Below are 20937 nucleotides of genomic sequence, written 5' to 3'. Positions count from 1 at the left end.
AAGCCTAGTAAAATCCTCTAGCTTTTATATAAGAGGTTAATCATTTTGCCTACATTATTCTCACTTAATCCACACACATCAACCTCCGTTTTTATTTTACTGTTGGGGAAGTCGAGACTCAGAAAGGTCAAAGGAATTCCCCAAGGTGGCACAGCTGGGTGGAGAGGTGGTGTTCAATCACAGTAGCCCAAGTCCACCTCTCTACCATCACACTAGGTTACTTCTCACATCTTTCCAGGCCCTTTGAAAATTCTGGAAATGTAATATTTTGGTGTGGCTCTTGTCACTGTAGAACCTATTGAGTGCAAATTAGTATATTTGACTATTTCTGGGCATTAACAGAAAAATACCTGTTTGATGTCTATTTTTCAGCCCTAAAAACTGAAGGAAAATGTTCAGCATTTAAAAAATTTATCAAATAATGTTCATTTCAATACTTACAAAATTATCAAATAACCTAGAGAAATTACCCATCCCCCAGAAACATCATCCTTACCCCATTCCAGCCTTTTGGTCTGGCCCAAAGCCGATGACAGTGTCAGCTCACCTGGTAAGGAGCAAGAACACCAATCATTCATATGCTCTCCAGATGTTTACAAGAATCACAGTAGGCTAAACAATGCGGGAGGGTGTGTGTGGCTCATAGGGTTTGGTGATAGCCAAAGGTGAAAGGTCATGACTTGTAAGAAACCAGACAATGCATTGGTGTTGAGGAAGGCAGTTTAGTGGTTGGAATCCAACAGACCAAGGCTTGATTTTTAAACTACCAGCTATGGGCAAGTTGATTAATCTCACTGCGTCTCAGCACCTTCACTGCACAATGGAAATAGTACCTACTGCATAGCGCTGGAGTGAGGATTAGGAACAAATGCCCGGCATAAGCAGCGGAAGCACAGAGACAGTTGTGTAGTGGGTTCTCAGTGCCGCCCCTGCTCCTGCCTAAATAAAGAGCTGGGAAAAGTCCAAGTTAGATCTGGACACTCTTGTGAGATCGGCTGTTTTAACCTTGTTCTCAAAACTGAAGAAAAAAAGAAAGACATTCACATTACACTAATCCAATTTGAGACTTTACTGTCCAGAGCGATAATTATTCAGAGCTTTACAATTATTCTATCACATTGTAATTCTATTCAGAGGAAATCAAATGATAACCGGTAAATACACAGTAACAAAACTAAGCAGTTGGTGTTTGGATTCTTTGAACTGTGCGTTCATTACATAATAAGTAATCTCAGTGTCATATGGAGCAGCAAAGATAGGGTGCGTGCTCTTACAAGCTCGTGTTTTATTATGAAGACTTGTACAAAATGAAGAGCTGATTATTTTAGTAGGTAATAAACAATACATGAGAATTTGCATTGTGATGATAACATCTCCCAAATGATGTGTAAAAATAGAGGGAGAAGCAGTACAGTTCATTTGGAATAGATCATTAATCTTGTTGACAGCTGTATCCTCTGTTTGAAACTTTCATATGCTTAAAATATCCTAAATTAAAGAGAGCCCACATTAATAGGATCTTCATTTATTTAATATTTTCTTTTATGTCTCATCTCATGGTGTACTTATCTACATTGTTTTTATAGAGGTTTATGCAAATCTTCTGAAAAATAAGGTCATACAGGCAAAACCTGGCATATTGCATTTTGGAGGCTATCAAGTAGACAAACAACACCAACAGATTCTGGTAGGTATTTTTTTAAGTGGGATAATTAATCATAGTAATGAAATGACATGAATGTTCTGCATTTATATTACTCATTCATTTAAAGAACAGCAGCACCTGCAGAAGTGCAGATGTTAAATTGGGCCAGAAAGGGGGTTCTAGGATGAGAAATTCTTAAGTAACACCAGTGTCCTTGGAGAAGCTACTTTCCCCCTTCCAAAGGCTCCTCACAGCATTCTTTCCCAAGAGGTGTCATGGCTAACTGACTCTTAGAGGCTAGGAACTAGGAACTACGCTTTATGTCTCACATGATGCAATTTCATCCTTTATACCAGCTCTGTGGAGGTTGTTCTATTATTCTCATTATATATGCGAGGAAACCAGGATTCCAGAAGGTTAAATAGTTGGCTCAAGAATACACAGCTAGTAAGTGATAGAGACCGACTGACTCTTAAGCTGCCCTCTTCCAAACTAGTGCCTGCTTGGTCCAGCCTACACCACCAGGGAAAGGGGTATTCCTCTTCTAGGAGGCTCCAGTGAGCTTTCTGTTTCACCTGCTCAGGTCCAATGCCCATGCCTAAATCAGCCATTCTGGTCAGGTCTAGAAATCAGATAGATTTTAGCCATGTCTGGGTGGCAAAGGTCAGCTCTACTGAACAGGTTCCAGAAGGGACATTTAAAAGGATGGGCTGCAGTCCACCACAGAGCTTCCTGGGTTCCCTTCATTGACCTGCATGTTCAGACTGGGTGGGTTCTGGGTGGCTATAACATTCCTAACCTCTATGCTTATAGGGACCTGAACAGTTGTTTTTTTGTTTGTTTGTTTGTTTGTTTGTTTGTTTGTTTGTTTTTAAGAGAGAGAGTAGGGAGGGACAGAAGGAGAAAGAGAGAGAGAATCTTAAGCAGGCTCCATACCCAGCCCATAGCCTGATGCAGGATTTGATCTCACAACCCTGAGATCATGACCTGAGCTGAAATCAAAAGTCAGATGCTTAACCTACTGAACCACCCAGGTGCCCCAAGACCTGAAGATTTAAGTCAGCTCTACAACCTTGGTGACCTCACATCGATCCCCTAAGGTCACACTGAGCAGGACATCTCAGAACTACTCCCACTGGGCTCTGGATCTGAGCAAAATGACCTCTGTGTGTGGTTGGAGTGGGGCAGAGGCAGGCTCCCTTCACATGAGCCCTCTGAGACTCTGGCTCTGTACACGATGTACTCCCTCTGGCTCTGTCTCCAGACACCACGAGAGTCTCTACTTTTAGATGTAATGCATTCTTAGAAGCCATGTCTTAAAGTGGATCATTTTAAGAACGAATTCAACTCTTGTGTTAGATTTCTCTGAGCAAGAGGAAGAAGCTGACAAATGCTAAAGCTGTCAGGAAGTGAAGTTAGGTTTCTATCAGGCAGTTCCCAACAAACAGAGGATGCCATTTTTGTGCATTGAAGTGGGTAGAGAGAGAATAAATCCAGAGACAAACCGTTAGGTGCCAAGTGTTTCCCCTAAGGAAAAGGGTTACTTTTTTTTTTTAAGGGTTACAATTTAAAACAGCGATTTAGGAAATCCACCCATCAGCCTACAAGGATGTATTTCTTAGAATACCGCCTCAAAGATGAAGGTTAATAATTGATTTTGGAGCCTATTTTTCCTGGTATTAGGTTTGACATCTCAGTGGCGATAGGGTAGATCTAAAATCATTATCTTTCGTAATTGCTCACTGTTTATAATAAATAATGAATGTAATGAATACACAATTCACTCAGTTCCCTCAATCTCCTTATTCCCCCCACCCAGTCTACTCCTACTATAGGCAACCATGAATCTGCTTTAGGTTGGTATGGATTTAACTGTTCAGGACATTTCAAATGGAATCATATAACATGTAATCTTGTGGGACTTCTTTCAGTTAGCATAAGGTTTCCCAGGCTCATCCAGCTTATAACATCTATCAGTACTTTGTTCCTTTTCATGACCAAATGCTATTCCATTATATGGCTCTACCACATTTTGTTTATTCATTCAACAATTGATGGACATTTGGGTTTCAACTTTGAGGCTATTATGAATAACACTATCTGGACATTCATGCATGTGTTTTTGTGTGGACATATTTTCAGTAGAATTAGATTTGGATATATACCAAAGAATAGAATTATTGGGTTGTATATTATGTTAGCTTTCTGTGGCTGCTATCATGACCACAAATTGAGGATCTTAAAAAAACAGAAATTTATTCTGGAGGACAGAGTCCAAAATCAAGGTGTCAGCAGAGCTGTGCTCTCTCCAGAGGCTCTTGGGGAGAATTTTGTTTCACCTCTGGCAGTTTCTGGCAGATGTTCCTTGGCTTGTGGCTACATAACTCCGTTCTCTACCTCTACCTTCACATGGCTTCCTCTGATTCTCTGTCTTCTCTTCTCTTAAAAGGATACATCACTGGATTGGGCCTACCCAGGTAATTCAGGATGATTTCACCTCAAGGTCCTTAACTTAAAATCTGCAATGATCCTTTTCCCAAATAAGTTCACATTCACAGGTTCCAGGTATTAAAATGTGAACATACTTTCTTGAGGCCACCATTCAACTCATTATATATATATATATATATATATATATATATATATATATATATATATATTTTTTTTTTTTTTTTTTTTTTTTTTTTAAGAAATAAAAGCTTACTGAATACACCACAAGGGAGCAGCAGACAGGACAGCAGAGCAGAAGAGCAGATGCTGTCTGCTCAACTCGCTATTTGTATTTTTTTACTTGTACATTTCATTTGCATTTCTCTAATGACTAATGATGTTGAACATCTTTAGACCAGGAGCTTACTGGTCATGATGTAAAAAAAAGCTTGTGAAGGGCTTCTGGCTGGCTCAGTCAGTAAAGCGTGTGACTCTTGATCTTGGGGTATAGGTTCCAGCCCCACATTGGATGTAGAGATTACTTAAAAATAAAACCTTAAAAAAAGAAAAGAAAGCTTATAGAAGAGAAACCACTTGAGATAGCCTAAAAGGAAAGAGAAGTAGGAAGGAGATATTCAGGGCATAAAGGAGGATGTTGAGAGAGGTTCATGGTGCATGCTGCATATTTGGGCACTAGTATACCATCTGGTTTACCTGGATTGCAGGGTTTGGGGAGGAAAATAAAAGCTTCATTCTGTTGTAGAGCAGACACCGTCTCTTTTATACAGCACAATGCCTAACACATAGGAGGCACTCAGTAAACACTTGTGAATGACACTGAATTCACTTTACTGGAAGAGAGTGACTTGGTGAAGACTTACTCCAAGTAAATGCAGTGTAAAGTCTAAATAATCATACTGCTTCTATCAGACATTAAAACAACAGGCATAGATAAAAGTACAAAATGATTTCATCTTTATAACATTCTGGGAAATCTTGGGAGGGCCAGCCTCCTATTTCCACCAGCAAAATTAAGTGGAAGGCTAAGGCAGTTACCTTGAGATTCTGCCAAACAAGAGGGAAAATCCAGCTCTGCTTTTATCTTGGTTTTGCTACAGGAAACTATGCAAATTGCCCAAGAATGCAATGATTGAATGTGGGGTTAAAACCACAATAAATTGTTCATTAACATTTGAGATTGATCCAGATAGTTAAAGGATGTAAAGTGTTTTATTTGGATTCTTATTAAGATCAATGCTTTGACTTACTTTAAAATTTGAAAGAATGTTTTACAATTTTCTCAAAACAAGATCTCTTAAATTGTTTTTCTCCCCTCTGTAGAAAGATTTTGTTTGTCTGGAAAACTGTATTTAGTAAGTAAATAATTAGTTTTCTCATGAGACAACCGGTGTTGATGTTGCCAACCCAAAACAAAGTTGTTAGCCTATACAGCCTCATCTCACATAAATTAACAATTCCTTAGGCTGATCTGTTCTGAAATAATATTAGTTTCAATTCCCTATTGCAGCCTTTAACACCACTCCCTCAATACATAGCCAAATACATCTTTTATTATCATGAATAGGATCTATGTTGTTTTAATTCTTTGTAAAAATTTTTCTAAAGATACATCTATTCATTTTAGAGAAAAAGAGAGTGCTTGCACACAAGCCAGTTGTGGGGAGGAGCAGAAGGAGAGGAGATAGAGAATCCCAAGCAGATGCCCCCCTCCAAGTGTGGAGCTGGATGTGGGGCTTGATCCCAGGACCCCAAGATCATGACCTGAGCTGAAATCAGGAGTCGGAGGATTGACCAACTGAGCCACCGAGGCACCCATTTAATTTTTAAGTTTTAAATTTCTTTTTTTGAGAGAGAATGAGAATGCACAAGCAGGGGTGGGGTGTGAGGAGAAGGTGGCGGGAGAGGGAGAAGGGGAGCAAAAATCTTAAGTAGGTTCCATGCCCAGTGTGGAGCCCAACTTGGGGGCTCTGGATCTTTAACCCCAAGATCATGACCTGAGCTGAAATCAAAAGTTGGGTTCTTAACTGACTGAGCCACCCAGGTGCCCTTATGTTGTTTAAATCTTTAAGAAATTAATTCAGTATTTTTTTTATTGCTAATTTTTTATTCATTTGACAATGTAGATATTTTTACTAAATTCCAATGCTCAGCCTTCACATACAAATGAGTAGTTGGGTGTGTTTGAATTTGCTCTGCCACAGTCAGGTTGGAAGAAGCTTGAGGTTTCTGTATTTTTTTTTTTTAATTTATGAGAGAGAGAGAGAGAGAGAGAGAGAGAGAGGCAGAGACACAGGCAGAGGGAGAAGCAGGCTCCATGCACCAGGAGCCCGACATGGGATTCGATCCTGGGTCTCCAGGATCGCGCCCTGGGCCAAAGGCAGGCGCCAAACCGCTGCGCCACCCAGGGATCCCTGTATTTTTTTAAATCAAGATGTGGCTCAGCCATCACCCACAGGTGCTGGCTGCATCTCCAGTCTCAGGAGAGCCAGCACCTGTCTCCTTCCTTGGGACCATCCAGGAATATTGGAACAGCTGAGCTGGCTCAGCAGCTTAGAGCACAGACCTCTGGTCTTTAGACTATGATGCTGCTTGTTGCAAATTGACCTAAACCCATGAAGTTATTTCTCATTGTCAGGTAGATAATGAGAATCCAACTCTGACCAGAGGTGGGAGCCATACGTTCCCTCCCACCAACCTTGCTACTAGGTACATCTACTGCAATGAAAACAGGTCTGAGAAGAAATTCTGCATGCATATGACACTTGCTAGCAAGCAGGCAAAAAAGAATGGCCATACTTGCAAGCTCCAGGAAAGCCCAGCCACCATTCCTTGCAAGGAAGCTTTGCTAGCAACACAAGTAGTATCATCCGTTGGTAGGGTTGGCCAGCCTTCCGACTGGCTGACGGAACTTTTTTGTGCTGTGCAAAAAAGGGATTTCTGGGTCTTTGAAGTCACTCTAAAGTATACTGGGCTCTGGGCTCACCAGATTCTCAGATCTCTTTTATTTAAGAGCAGGAATGCCCTTATGGGAAAGTTCTAGTTAGTACACATATCCTGAACATCCCCTATGCTTATATTGTAGACCTTCCAGTGTCAGTTCAGGTGAGCAGGACTGACATGCTCTTAGTAGCCACCTCTGGAATAAGGACTCTGGATTAGGATCTTGCAGTGTGTACTAAGCACTCCCGGAGTGCGGATTACTGATTTCTTCTAGGGTTAACCACCCTTGAGATGCATATTAAAAGCAATCCCTATACCCTTGTTTGTTTCCCTGTCCTTATTGGATTTTTTTTTTTAAGTGACAGCCAATATAACCTCCTCTGCTCCCAGTTCTTCCTGAACTCTGGCTCAAGGTCTCCAACTTGAGGGCCTCCCTTGATGACAAGCATGGGGACAGAGTTCTCTGCCAAGACATCCAGGCTATGGGGCTGCGTGGCTACTTCTCCGTCCCCAGACAGGTCCCACCACCCCAAGATTCTAGGTGTGATGGGCACAGGCCCCGGACATCTTGGGTCCCAGCATACCTGTCTCCCCAGTCTCTCTTGGAAGGACCATCTTGTGGGTAGGGCCCCAAGAGCCCACACCTTCCCCAACACTGCCCCTGTGCAGGGCACTTTGGAGGTCCAGAGCAGCCTGGAGAACTTTTTTTTTTTTTTTTAACTTTTAGCATATTAAAAAAAAGAAAAGCTATGCCAAAACAGGGTACAGAACAGGGTCACTTTAGGAATGTTTACAGGTGACAAATAACTTTTAACAAATGCAAACACCACTGTAACCTCATCCAGGAATAATGTCTGAATTTTAATTTACGGATTCAATGAACATGAGGCCTTGGGCAATGGGCCCCGTGACAGGCCCGCCCTCTGGCCTGGACTTTGGAAACCAAAGGCCTCTTAACTGTCCCCTGGCCCAGGTGAAGCTCAAATGCCCAGATCCCACGGTTCTTGATCCCATCTCAAGCAAAGGGGGAAACACTTCTACTGAGAGACCCAGTTAATTTATGCAGCAGGTTGTCCTGCCTCACAGGAGTGGCCCTCTCCTGCCACCATCAGAGAACTCCTGACTTCCAACTTCTTTTCCATTTACCCCAGGGACGGATTGGAGGCTACGCTAGCCACATGCTTTTTCCTGATTTTTTTTTTTTTTGACCACCTAAGTGTTGCAGGGCCCCTAGGATCAGTGGCATGTAATTTGAGAAATTGTGGAAGTTGGTGGGTGGCTGGCTTCTTAGTTGAATCACAGAATGAAATGGAGTTGTGAAAATTCATTAATGAAAGACAACATGGTTCATAGTGGAGGTGGGAGGCTAGGAGGGAGAGCTGTCATGCCCCATCACTCCTCTGTGATTACAGACCCAACAGGAAGAGATGTGACTTGCAAGTCCTTACATTAGGTATTGCTTGACTATCCTATCAGGAAGAAGGAAAGTTTTCCTTCTTCCCCAGCAACTGCCCAGCCAATGAGGGACGGTCACAACTAAGCCCCTATACTTCAAACTCCCAGTTTACTCACTGGACTTTGTGTTTATAACAATACTGCCCCCTCCCCCCATAAAAGACCATTCCTCTCCCTTGGTCTGGGGACTTGTCTATGATTTTTTTAGTATCCTACTTGTCCTGGTTTACAATTCTCTGTTATTCCTGAATAAACTCACTTTTGTTGGCAAGATAACTGGAAGTTTTATTTTTGAGGTTAGCAGAGCTCAACAAAAAGGCACACATGGTAACTAGTCAGGATTGGAGATGATAGGTACATAAGTAGGATACGTGCCTGGGGACTGAGGCTCTGGTAAGTGCCCTAATCTAGGCAGAAGGCACTTGAGTATACTTTGTTATCCTTTACAGGGTATTCTTTTCAGGGTGCCTGGCTGGCCCAGTTGGTAGACAATGCAACTCTTGATCTCAGGGTCATGAGTTCAAGCCCCACATTGGGGGAGCCTACTTTTAAAAACTTGTAAATAGTGTTGTGTTCATTGTTCTTTAAATGGTGTATAGTGCATTTCAAATCTTTTAAAAAGTTAAACAAGTTCTATCTCCTCAAATCCCTTTAGAAACAAAAGGAGGTATAAATAAATGAAGTGAATATGCAGATAGATAAAACAACGTTTTCTCTGAGTGCTTCTTTCTCTTGTAGAATCTGGTCAATATTTCCAACGGAGACATACATGTGCATATCTTACCCCCTCAGACCAAATATTTTCAGATCAAGTATGTGAAAAAGGTAAGCATGTCCAGTTGCCTCTTCTCTGTGGTGTTCTTTGTTGAGTTGTGGCTTTCTGTGTGGTGGATCTATTTGGGATGGGTGTGTAGTGTGCTGCTTCTACAGCCCTGCTGTGTGCCCTGAACCCACTTGTCTTCTAGGAACACTGCCTTGTCCCCGGCTTGTCCCTCACAATCACCATTACATTTTCTCCAGATGAGTGGCGATACTATTATGACTGTATTCGGGTTCACTGTCAGGTAAGTTTTCTTAAAATTGTTTTTTAGGGGGTTAAGGGAGGGGGGGGATGTCAAAACCTATATCCTGAGGGAAGAACAAAGAGGAATGGAATGAGAACTTTGTGTAGTTTTTCTCTGGTTTCTCGCCCAGTGCATGGGTTCCTTGGGCAGCCAGTATGAGTGGCATAGAGGGTCCTTGTCCAGTGACATGGGTTCCAGGTACAAAAGCCACCAAGAACAAGGACAGAGCCATGAGATGCCATTTGCTTCAGGTTTTCTGTCTGCCCTGGCCCAGAAACCTTATTTATCATGCATGTAGTGCTAGGAGTTGAGAAAGTCTTTTTCAAAGACCTTAAATAAACTCCTTTAAGTGCTATGCTACCAAATTAGCAACACGCCCGAATTATGATGATAAACCCTAGGGACTAGATGGTGTCATGTAAGAATGTCCTCAGAAGCAATTCTGGGGGTCTGCAGGGAGGAGCCTGTGTGGCCTGACCCCAGATGGCTGTGCCATGTGAGTCCCTATGAGACTTTTCTAGGTTGCCCAGTTCATCCTGTGGCCTCCAGCCAGAGCCAGCTCTGCATGCTGTCAATCCCTTTCTCCAGACAATACCCCCTACGCTTCCCTTTGCTCTCCTAGGTCCTGCTCTTACAAGTCAAGAAGCCTTAAGATGAACTAAACTTAATTTTTTAGAACTAAAGTAGAAGAGTATGTTTTAGTAACCAATGAGTTTCAGTCTTTAAAAAGAAAATTAAAAAACTAAACTAAAAACAAAATTAGATGGGATAACTAACAGCTCAATATCCATCTTTTTATATCTTGAGAGACAGTTGAGCATCTGCCTTTGGATCAGAGCATGATCCCGGAGTCCCAGGATCGAATCCTGCATTGGGCTTTCTGCTTCTCCCTCTATGTCTCTGCCTCTCTCTCTGTATCTCTCATGAATAAATAAATAAAATATTTTTAAAAAATAAAAAAATAAAAACAAAATTAGAGTATGCTTTCAGAAGGAGTATTTGTACCAAGAAGATGAATCTCAGGGACAGGTATGGTACAGAGTGCCAGGGCACATCTCCTGCTACTCAATGGTAACGCTAATCATACCTATCTGCACTTACACAGTGCTCTTAACTCTTTCAGGCCATCATCTGCTTCAATTCCTAAGAATACCTTTCAAGTGAAGGCAGAAATATTCCCATTTTGCAAAGGAAGAAACAGGCTGGAGAGGTCTTGTTCAAGGTCATATATTAACCAGGACAGCCAGCAGCCCTCTGTACCCAATGTCAGTTCCTTGTTGACCAATGGGTGTTGTCTGGATTAGCTAACTCTGTGATGGTTTCTATGTCTCAGGCTACTAAAGATTGTGTTTGCTTATAATTTTCTCAAATAGAAGCAGGTAGATTACTGTCTTTGTATCTACATGAAGGCATCATTATCTTTAGCTTTCCTGGGTAATAATGAATACTGCTTGGAGGAAATGTACTTAAAACTTCCTACACTTGGTTTATAGCTAGGAAAGCTCAGTATTTCTAATGTTATAAGTAAGCACTCAGGTTTCTCCAGGAAATATTTTTTAGCGATAGAAAACAACATAAGAAATAAAGTATCTACAAGTTCGTCTTTGAAAATTATAGCCTCCAGTATGGTAAACTTCACCTTCTTTTCCCCCATTAATTTTAGGGAGATGAGACTCTGCTTATTCCCATCCATGCCTATCCTGTCGCCAACACACTGGACTTTCCCTCTTTTATAAATCTATCCAACGTTCTCCTTGGTGAAAGGTGAGTTACAAACATGAACTACCAAAATGTCATAGGTCATGAAAAGTTAAGAGACATGCATATCGAAACTTAGATTTGTATTTTTCCTAATGCCAGGTTATGCTTGTGGCTGAGTTAGACTGGACTTATAGTTGAAAAGGCAAGACAAAAACAAAAGCCCACATCTAAATAGAAAGGGAATACCCTGGGCCATGTAACCAAGAGGTGGATCTTCAGGCATGGCTGGATCTAAGGGTTTAAATCAGCTTGCGGGAACCTGACTCTCTTCATTTCTTGGTTCTGCTTCTCTCTGTGCAGGCACCTTTCACAAAAGACTCCCCTATCAGGGGTAAGAAAGCTGCCAGAAGTTTCAAATACTATTGGCAATGGGGGTGGTAGGGGCTAAAGGGGTTGGGGGTGTTCAAGCAGAAGTCCCAGGATTAAGTCTTATTAGACTAACTTGGATCACATGCCCATTCATTAACCAATCTCTGTTTTGAATGAGAAAGCAGAGAGAATAGAAAGTCATTATTCAAGCGAAATCTCAGATTCCTCACCTCTGTCTTATTGGAAAAATAGTTAAAGATTCCAATTGTAATTTAAGATATGTCTTGGGTTTGTTTTTTCAGTAAATATTTATTAAATACCTACTACCTGTCTCTCGAGATCTAAAAAGATGGATATTGAACTGTTAGATAAAGATATATAATGACCACGCCAGTTGTTAATACTTCTATACTGGTTGGGAAATATATAATGTCCTGAGCTCTCCTCCCTCCATAAATAAATAATACCTACAAAAAGATGTCTAATCATCTGTAAGGTTTGAATGGTAATAATATAATGAACACGGGCTTTAAGACATAAAACATGACCAGTAACTTTGCAGCTTCTACTCAGAATTTTGTGATAATCATTTCTTTGATTTAATAGTTTCGACACATACCTACGCAGCTCTAAATAACACATTGTTTCACATTGCCAGTGTGTGTTCTTTATATAAATGGAATCATACTGTATGTAAGTTCTTCTGTAAGTTGCTTTTTTTTATTCAACATTGTGGTTTTGTGGTTTCGCCATGTTAACTCACCACTACTGGGGTCTCCACTGAATGGATTGACCATAGTTTTTTTATCTGCTTTAGTTCAAATGAACCTATGGGTTGTTAACACTTTTTTTTTTTTTTTTGGCCATGACCAGCACTGTTGTTATATATTCCTGTTTGTGGTCTGGGGCACGTATTCTAGATTTTCTCCAGGGTATACATCCAGAAGTGGAATTGTAGGTCTAGCACGAGTTCCGTGTTAACTGTGTAATGCCAAATTGTTTTTCAGAATGGTTGTACCCATTCACAGGCCCACCTTCAGTGCATGAGAATTCCTGATTTCCTGCATCGCTACCAACAATGGGTATTATCAACTTTGACATTTTCACTGACATATATTCTTGGCCTCTTGCTCTCCCATTCCTCTATTTATTTTCCCCTGACATTTTCTGCCAGAACTCTATCCCATTGTTTTCCCCTTTCCCTCCTCAACCTTCCTGTCTTCACCCAGGCCTATTAGTACTAAGTGGTCTGCAAAGGTGAATCCCTCCTGGCAGGACCCACCCACTCTATGTGTTTTGAGGCCAAACATAGCTGTTTCCTTTAAATGAGCGAACATAGCAACTTTTACAAAAACCCAAGTGGAAGGAAACAGATAGCTTCCTAGTTCATGATTCCTTCCTTCCTCCCTCCATTCCTTCTTCCTTTCTTCTTTTCTTTCTCCCCTCCACAAATTTCACATTATGTTTTGTTTGGATAATAAAGTAGGCTTAGGAGTTGAGTACAATGATCTAATAAGCTGGTGGAAACGATGTGGCTTGTAATGCAAACATTAGTCTTCGTTCTTAATACATAAATCTAGCAACTTCCCTAGAAACTTGTCCCAAACTATTCTGAACATAATGCCCTTCATTTATAATCGAATGAAAATCTCAGCCAAACAGTTTATTAAACCAAGTTATTGTATATAGTAGTATGAGATTTTTAAAAATCCTTCAAAAGATAAGCATGCTCCTCTTTTCCTCTAAACATTCTGGCAGCAGGCAATGTCTTCCCAAGACTTAATGCACTTTACTTAATGGCTTTTTACCAACTCTTAACCATCCAAACTGTCCTCTGCTGCATTCATTCTTTTTTTTTTTTAATATTTTTTTTAAACTTATTTATGATAGTCATACATAGAGAGAGAGAGAGAGGCAGAGACATAGGCAGAGGGAGAAGCAGGCTCCATGCACCGGGAGCCTGACGTGGGATTCGATCCCGGGTCTCCAGGATCGCACCTTGGGCCAAAGACAGGTGCCAAACCGCTGCGCCACCCAGGGATCCCCTGCTGCATTCATTCTTAAAATGTTGGGTAGCAGGACGGAAGGAAAGCATTTGAAAGGGCTTTCACCTGAAATGTTCTCAGTTCTTTGTGGGCTACTTTGAAGGTTGAAGGTATCACCTGAGTGGGTTCCTTATTCAGCATTCACTCACTCTTCAGAGGTTTACTGAATGCTAGTATGTGCCAGGCACCACATTAGGTATTGAGTATGCAGAGATGCTTGAGAGCTGATACCATGACTAAGCAGACAATTCTAACATCTAATGTGGTGTATTCAGAGGAAGGACCTAACCCAGCACAGTGGGAAGTGAGTCGGGGGCAGTCAGGATGGAGGAGCTCAGATACAACTTCCTAGAGGAGAACATGTCTGAGCTGAGTTTTTGAAGGACAACCAGAAATCAGCCAGCAGAAGAAGGAAACAGAATAGGAGAAAAGAAGGGTGTTCCAGGCAGGGCTAGCTTGCCCAAAGTCAGAGGTGTGAAATGGCACAGCACATTTAGGCCTGTCCAAAACATTCGTGCAACTGTATGTGGATTGCAAGATCCATGGCAGGGGAAGCAGGGCAGGGGCTGAGCAAGAAGGGCCTCATAGGCTTTGCTGGGAAATTTTAGATTTTTACTACTGAAATATTTAAGCACGGTCAGATCCACTTTTCAGAAACCTCACTCTGGTGACTGGGCCCATGCAGGGAATTGCAGGGGGCTTGGCCAGGACCATCCCCACCCCCCTACTCCCCCAGGACACCTGGGACAGTTTAAACATAGCCATTAGTTGCAAATATGTATATGTAGCAGGAGGGTCTCAGGCCAGTTTTTTTTTTTTTGAAGCAGAAACAAGGATTCCTTGCATATGACACATTAAGGTGTTACCTACAAATGAGTGAAGGATAGGGATGGGGGTTGCCCAGATCCCAGCCAAGGGTATTTCACTGGTGAAAGGTCAAGCAACAGCAGTTCCAGAGCTAGGTGATGAGTACACCAGCTGGGGAAGGAGCGTGCCAACAGCATCTACTAGAAACCTACAGCAAGCAAACTGGTCCTTGACTTAGATGTCCCCTCATCAATACTCCTTCTGGTTTCATCTAGCTCTGAAGCTGTACTTCTGACTGATGGTGTGGATTCCATAACCAGTTAAGCTGATATGAGCTGTACCAGGTGACAATCTCCTGGTGGACTGTGCTGTAACTGGGTAGTGCACCAGGTTAGCTGTCTCCGGGTTGCCTTCCCTCCCCAGGACAGGACAGGGCCTAGGGAGGAGGCTTCTCTCCATGGTACAGCAAGAGGCAGGTTGGGGAGTGGTCTCACCACACATAAGCAATAATATGAGATCATTGTCTGCAGAAAAAAAATTTTTTTTTTAGGATTTTATTTATGCATTCATGAGAGACACACAGAGAGAGGCAGAGACAAAAGCAGAGGGAGAAGAAGGCTCCATGCTGGGAGCCCGATGTGGGACTCAATCCCAGGACCCCAAAATCACGACCCGAGCCAAAGACAGATGCTCAACTGCTGAGCCACCAAGTGCCCCTGCAAAAAAAAAAAATTAAAGACAACAAAGCCTTCTAGTAATCAGTCTGCTTTTGAATATCACCATGCGCCAACAACTCTAAATATTACCGGTGATGAAATACTCCTCCCTAAAGGGCAGACTTGCTCCCAGCCACCGCCCAGACACACGGGAAGAAGCAATCACCTCATTTGTGATCTCTGGTCTCCCTGAGACCTCATTTTTGTTCTTATCACAGTGTTTCCACCCCCCCCCTCCGGGGGGCCCATTGGACCATCTCCAGCGGTGCTGAATGCAGTGGGCTCCTGTTCTTCTTGTGCCTCAGCATGAGGCCCTACCCCCTGTGCCCATGAACACCCCCAACATGGCTCCATTCATTTCTGCAGGGGCTGCTTGTGAGATCAGATTGGGGGTGGACGTGGGCAGAAGTGGATGCATTGCCCATGCTGTGCCCTACACTTGTCCCAGCTGCCTGGCGGCTCCTGTGTCCCATCTCACCCATTTTTCCTCCCCACCCCACCCCACCCTGGGGCAAATCCAGCGAGCAGCTCCTTCTGCTTTGTCACTCTCACCCATGCATCACCGTGTCTTTCAGAGATGGGACCCCTGGCTGCTTGCCATCTGGCTTCTGGCTCTTCCTGTTCCCATCATAGCTGTTCAGCCTTAGCCTTTCCATTTGTACCTCCTCATGGGAAACCTAAAGCCCAGCATGGTTTTCTAGGGAAGTTTTAGATTGTTGGAAGACAAGGAAGAAGTGGTCAACCAAATAAGTAACCTTAAAAAAATCAGAGTACATTCCTAGTAGGGGCGCCTGCGTGGCTCAGTTGATTCAGCATCTGACTCTTGATTTTGGCTCAGGTCATGATCTCAGGGTCATGAGATTGAGCCCCACTTTGGGTTCCGTGCTCAGCATGGAGTCTGCTTGAGATTCTCTCTCTCCTTCTACCCCTCCCCTACACTTGTGCACACTCTCTCTTTTCCTTTCTCTCTAAAATAAATAAATCTTTTTTTAAAAAGAGTACCTACCTGTAGAATTGTTCTGAGGATTAAACAGGTTAAAATAGAACATATCAATAGTTAACAATATTTGAAAGTTTTTAATACATAATAGTAGTAAAAACAGCACTTAGCATGTAGCTACTGATTTGTGGTAGCTATCACCATCATCATCACCAAAGAGATTTTTCCCTAAGTAACACACAAGTGAGACCCAGACAGGTTGGCTCACACATCAGCAAAGGTAGACAATATATAGATAAATTGCAATGAGAAGCTTGGAGTGGGAAGGCCAGTGGCCAAGTTGAAGGTAAGCTTCCAACACTGAGTGATGGGGCTGATAGCCGAGGGGCAAGCTCCAGAACAGCCAGTCAGGGACTGTGCTCCAACTGAGGAGAGCAGCCCACTAGCAGGTCCGCAGAGGGGCAGGGCAGGGAGGAGAGTGTGGCTGCAAGTCCAGGAGGAGGTTCTCTTTTTCTTGGCCTTTATACTTAAAAAAAAAATAAAATAAAATAAAAAAGGTTTTACTGAGATACAAATCACATATCATAAAATTCACTAATTTAACATGTCCAGCTCAGTGGTTTTTAGTATAGGCAGCCATCACCACAATCAATTTTTAGAACATTTCATTACCTCAAAAGGAAACCCATTACCCATTTCTCATTCCTCCTTCAAACTTCCTAGTCCCAAGCAAACTCTAATTTACTTTCTATCTCTATAAACTTGCCTGTTCTGGACCTTCATACAAGTGGAAGCATACATTAGAAGAGCTTTTGTGACTGACCTCTTTCACTTAGCATAATGTTCTAGGTTCATGTAACTTACAGCCTCTATCAGTACTTCATCCTTTTTATTGCCATTTAAAAAATATTTTATTTATTTATTTATTCATGAGAGACAGAACGAGAGAGAGAGGCAGAGACATGGGCAGAGGGAGAAGCAGGCTCCATGCAGGAAGCCTGATGTGGGACTTGATCCCAGGACTCCAGGATCACGCCCTGAGCCAAAGGCAGACGCACAACCGCTGAGCCACCCAGGCGTCCCTTTTTTATTGCCATTTAATATTCCAATCTGTGCATATACCACACTTTTGGCTACTTTGAATAATACCACTGTAAACATTTGTGTGTATGTTTTTATTTGGAGATATGTGTTCATTTGTGTTGGGTATATACCTAGAAGTAGAACCACTAGGTTATAGGAGAACTCTACGTTTAACATTTTGAGGAACTGCCAGGCCACTTTACAAAGTAACTGCATGCTTCAATTTCTACCAGCAATGTATGAGTTCCAATGGCACTTATATTCGTAAACGTTAGAGGAAAGCAACCATGTCTATAACTAAAGAAAAATTACTGTGCGTTATGGGAAAAGACAACGGTTATGGGAAAACAAATCTAACAGAAGATAGATTCAGAGAATGTGTTTTCTCCTTGCATGCCGAACCCATTCAGACAAAATTTCCAGAAGTTATAGGATCTGCATTTAATACACCAAGTCTGCTTTCTTACTTTGATGTTGCTTTGGGGAGAGGCAGCCATGGTCTGGGTAGCGCCTCTTAGAGGACTGAATAGCCTTCAGTACCTTTCCTACAAGATCATGAAGTAGACTTGTATACATTCATCAACTACATTTTCATTGGCTGGATTGGTTGTAAATTTTCCTTGCTAAAAGTAAATTCCACGTGGACATTTGCCAGCTACCTATAAACAACCATGGTGGCTTAGGATCTGGCAAAATGTATTTTGACAGCTTCTGTAAATAACAAAGAGTTGCATTCCAGTTTCTGTCCAACATCTCTAAACTAAACACTGTGGAGTGCAGAAGACTTTTGGCTCTCTTTCCCTTTTGTATGTTGAAATTCTGCTTTATAAGTAGTCTAACCACCATGGCTGATTAAATTTCATAATCACTTCATATCTGTTACTGTAGATAAAATACAATTTTCTCCTTCCTATAGATGTAAGTAAATAAGAACATGCTTCTGTTAGGTGCTGAAATTTGGTATCTTTTCAAAAAGATTTGTATAGATTCATCAAGCCCTATAGTGTCTCTAGCAGTGTCTACCTGGTACCAAATAACTGGTCAAAATCTATAACAAACACAGTCAGTTGGCCATTTCTCTCCATGGGGCATCAACTGATCTTCCTCGCACCAAAGCTGACTATTAACCTGTTGGTTAGTGTGCTATAGACAAGCTTACATGAAAGTCACCTGGGTCCTCTCCTGGATTCCCTGTCATTTCCGCATTTTCCACTCTAGACCTGGTTGGTGCCATGGGTAAGGCAGTTCTATGGCTCCAAAGCACATGGTACTGTGAGTTCATCTTAGGGCTACAGATGCTGTGTAAACCACAGGGTCACATTAACAATTAACTGGCAGAGCAGGTTCTTGGCTACACCATTCCCAAGCCAGGATGTTTTTATCTCTGGAACTTCTATATTATAAGTTTAAGAACGTACCAAAGGATGCTTTTCCTTAGGCAGCGAACTTCATGGCTCATTTCAGAAAATGTGGTAGTCAAGGTCAGAATAAGATGTCTAAATGAAACCTAGTTCTCTCACTCCCCTAGATTTGAAAGCATGTGGACCACAAGAGAATGTGTATCCTCAAACTAGCTCTGGGAGGGAAGGGTCGACAGTGAGGGTGATGGGCATAGACAGCTACCAGGTCCCTTTTTGAACTGTGCCAGTAAAGAGCCTCTGTGTGAAGGGCCCATGAACCAGCTCTAACTGGGTTAGAATGAAGGGGTCAGAATGACTACAACATCAATATTCAGAAGGATTTTATGAAGCCCTTCCTACTTAAAGAGAGTAAGTTCACATTTTTAGACTCATCCAGAGAAACACACCCCTTACACTAGGGACTCATTTTTTATGTCCCTAAGCCAAAGTTGACTTGAAGGAGCAGCAGGATTTTATGGAAATATTCTGACAAGGGTGACTTGAGGTCATCGACACACTTGTGCTTTATTCCAATTCCTATTTGAGTTTATTGAGCAATAGTGAACTTATATTTCCAAATTGCTTCAAAATTTGTATTCAGAGAAAAAAAAATCACTGTCACTTACCAATAGCCTGAATTTCTCCTATATGAAAAATTCTACTATATTTTATATTTAAAATTGCTTTGATTTAATAACCCTTTGCTGACCTACTATCTTGACCCAGCCTCTTTTAGTGAATTTCAGCAAGAAAAGAAAATCATCCCCTATACCATAGGGGTTTATGTTAATAATGAAAGGGCATAAATGCATCCCCCTTTCATTCAGCAGAAGTGACTGCCAACTTGAGACGGTCAACAAAGGGAACTTTCCATGGAAGGCCTGAATTATGTCTTTTTAAAGTTTTTCTTACAAAATGTTGAATTCTAAACTTTTGGCTCCTGGGAAAAGTGATGGAAAGGATAGAAAACTAAAAATGGGGTAGGCAATACTGACCGTTATTAAAGCCCACCTAGGAGACTATAATACTCTGCTTTTCTCCCTTTGATTTTGTACAAATCTGATTTGGAAAACTACTCACTTGGTTTGCATGGGGTTAAGGGACAGAGTGACACCAATGTTTAGCCAGCATCTTGAGCAATGAGTGTGTGTATCAGTGACAGTAATTAAAGGTGGGGTATTTCTGTTGCTGAGGGTCCTCTAGCCTTTGTATACGTTCTTGGAATGATTCCTTAAATTCCATAGCACATATATTTTGTGATTTATGTGAAACTACCAAGCTGGTGTCATGGACTAAACTGTAAGAACTTTAATATGTTCTACATTTTAAATTCTACAACAAATATTCAGGGTCAGTTCCTAATTCTGATATTTAAGAATACAACATGAGGGTATACCTGGATGGCTCAGTGGTTGAGTGTCTCCCTTCAGCTCAGGTCATGATGCTGGAGTCCTGGGGTCAAGTCCCTCATCAGGCTCCCCACAGGGAACTTGCTTCTCCCTCTGCCTATGTCTCTGCCTCTCTCTGTGTGTCTCTCATGAATATATAAATAAAATCTTAAAAAAAAAACACGAGGAGTTTCCATATCTACCCAAAGCACATTTGTGGAAGAAGCAAAGACGAACATGGGATTGTTTTCAATGCTAGAGAGATGCTCTTAAGGGAAAGTGTTTTCTGGGCACCCCTTGTCCTTGTTTGGTTTATGCAGCTGTCAAATCTCATACCAAACACTGTTTGAGCAGCCACATCTGGTCACCACTGCTTCTGTGCTCCATGCTGAGCATCACAGGTTTGTGATACCTGCATACACATATGTGCTTTTAACATGGTTTCTAGAAGGGCACCTGGATGACATACTCAGTTAAGCATCTCAGTTTTTTGTTGTTATTGTCATTTTTTTTTCCATCTGACTCAGTTTTTGCTCAGGTCCTGATCTCGGGGTCATAAGATCAAGGCCCCAGTTGAGTTCCATGCTCAATGGGGAGTCTGCTTGGATATTCTCTCCCTCTCCCTCTGCCCCTTCCCACATGTTCACTCTCCCTCAAATACATAATCAATCAATCAATCAATCAATCAATCTCAAACAAATAAATAAATAAATAAAATTTAAAAACAAAACAAAATAGTTTCTAGAATGTGATTATCTAATGCTTGTAAGAATACTTAAGGGTAACTAGCAACCAGTCAACTGAATTGCCTCTTTTTTCTTAAATAGGCCCCATCTTTCTCACAAAAAATCCTTATATACTATCATTTCAAGACCAAACTTATTTGCACCTAAGTTGCTTTGCTTTAAAAATTCATCTCTGACTCCTCTTCCA

General features: G+C 41.7%; 1 protein-coding gene across 6 annotated transcripts in view; it reads left to right on the top strand.

Moving 5' to 3' along the window:
* The window catches only part of CFAP221 (cilia and flagella associated protein 221), a 102049-nt gene that overhangs the window by 2877 nt on the left and 78235 nt on the right, over positions 1–20937 (top strand). For all 6 annotated transcript variants that reach the window (XM_072757558.1, XM_072757560.1, XM_072757556.1 and 3 more), the window contains exons 3-6: positions 1587–1687; positions 9230–9316; positions 9457–9555; positions 11219–11319. In XM_072757558.1, the coding sequence (XP_072613659.1) occupies positions 1587–1687; positions 9230–9316; positions 9457–9555; positions 11219–11319 (388 nt within the window). The remainder of the gene's footprint in view (positions 1–1586; positions 1688–9229; positions 9317–9456; positions 9556–11218; positions 11320–20937) is intronic.

The sequence above is a fragment of the Vulpes vulpes genome, chromosome 5 (assembly GCF_048418805.1).
Source record: "Vulpes vulpes isolate BD-2025 chromosome 5, VulVul3, whole genome shotgun sequence".
Lineage (NCBI taxonomy): Eukaryota > Metazoa > Chordata > Mammalia > Carnivora > Canidae > Vulpes > Vulpes vulpes.
The sequence above is the reverse complement of the archived record's forward strand: the minus strand, read 5'-3'. Positions and strand labels throughout refer to the sequence as shown.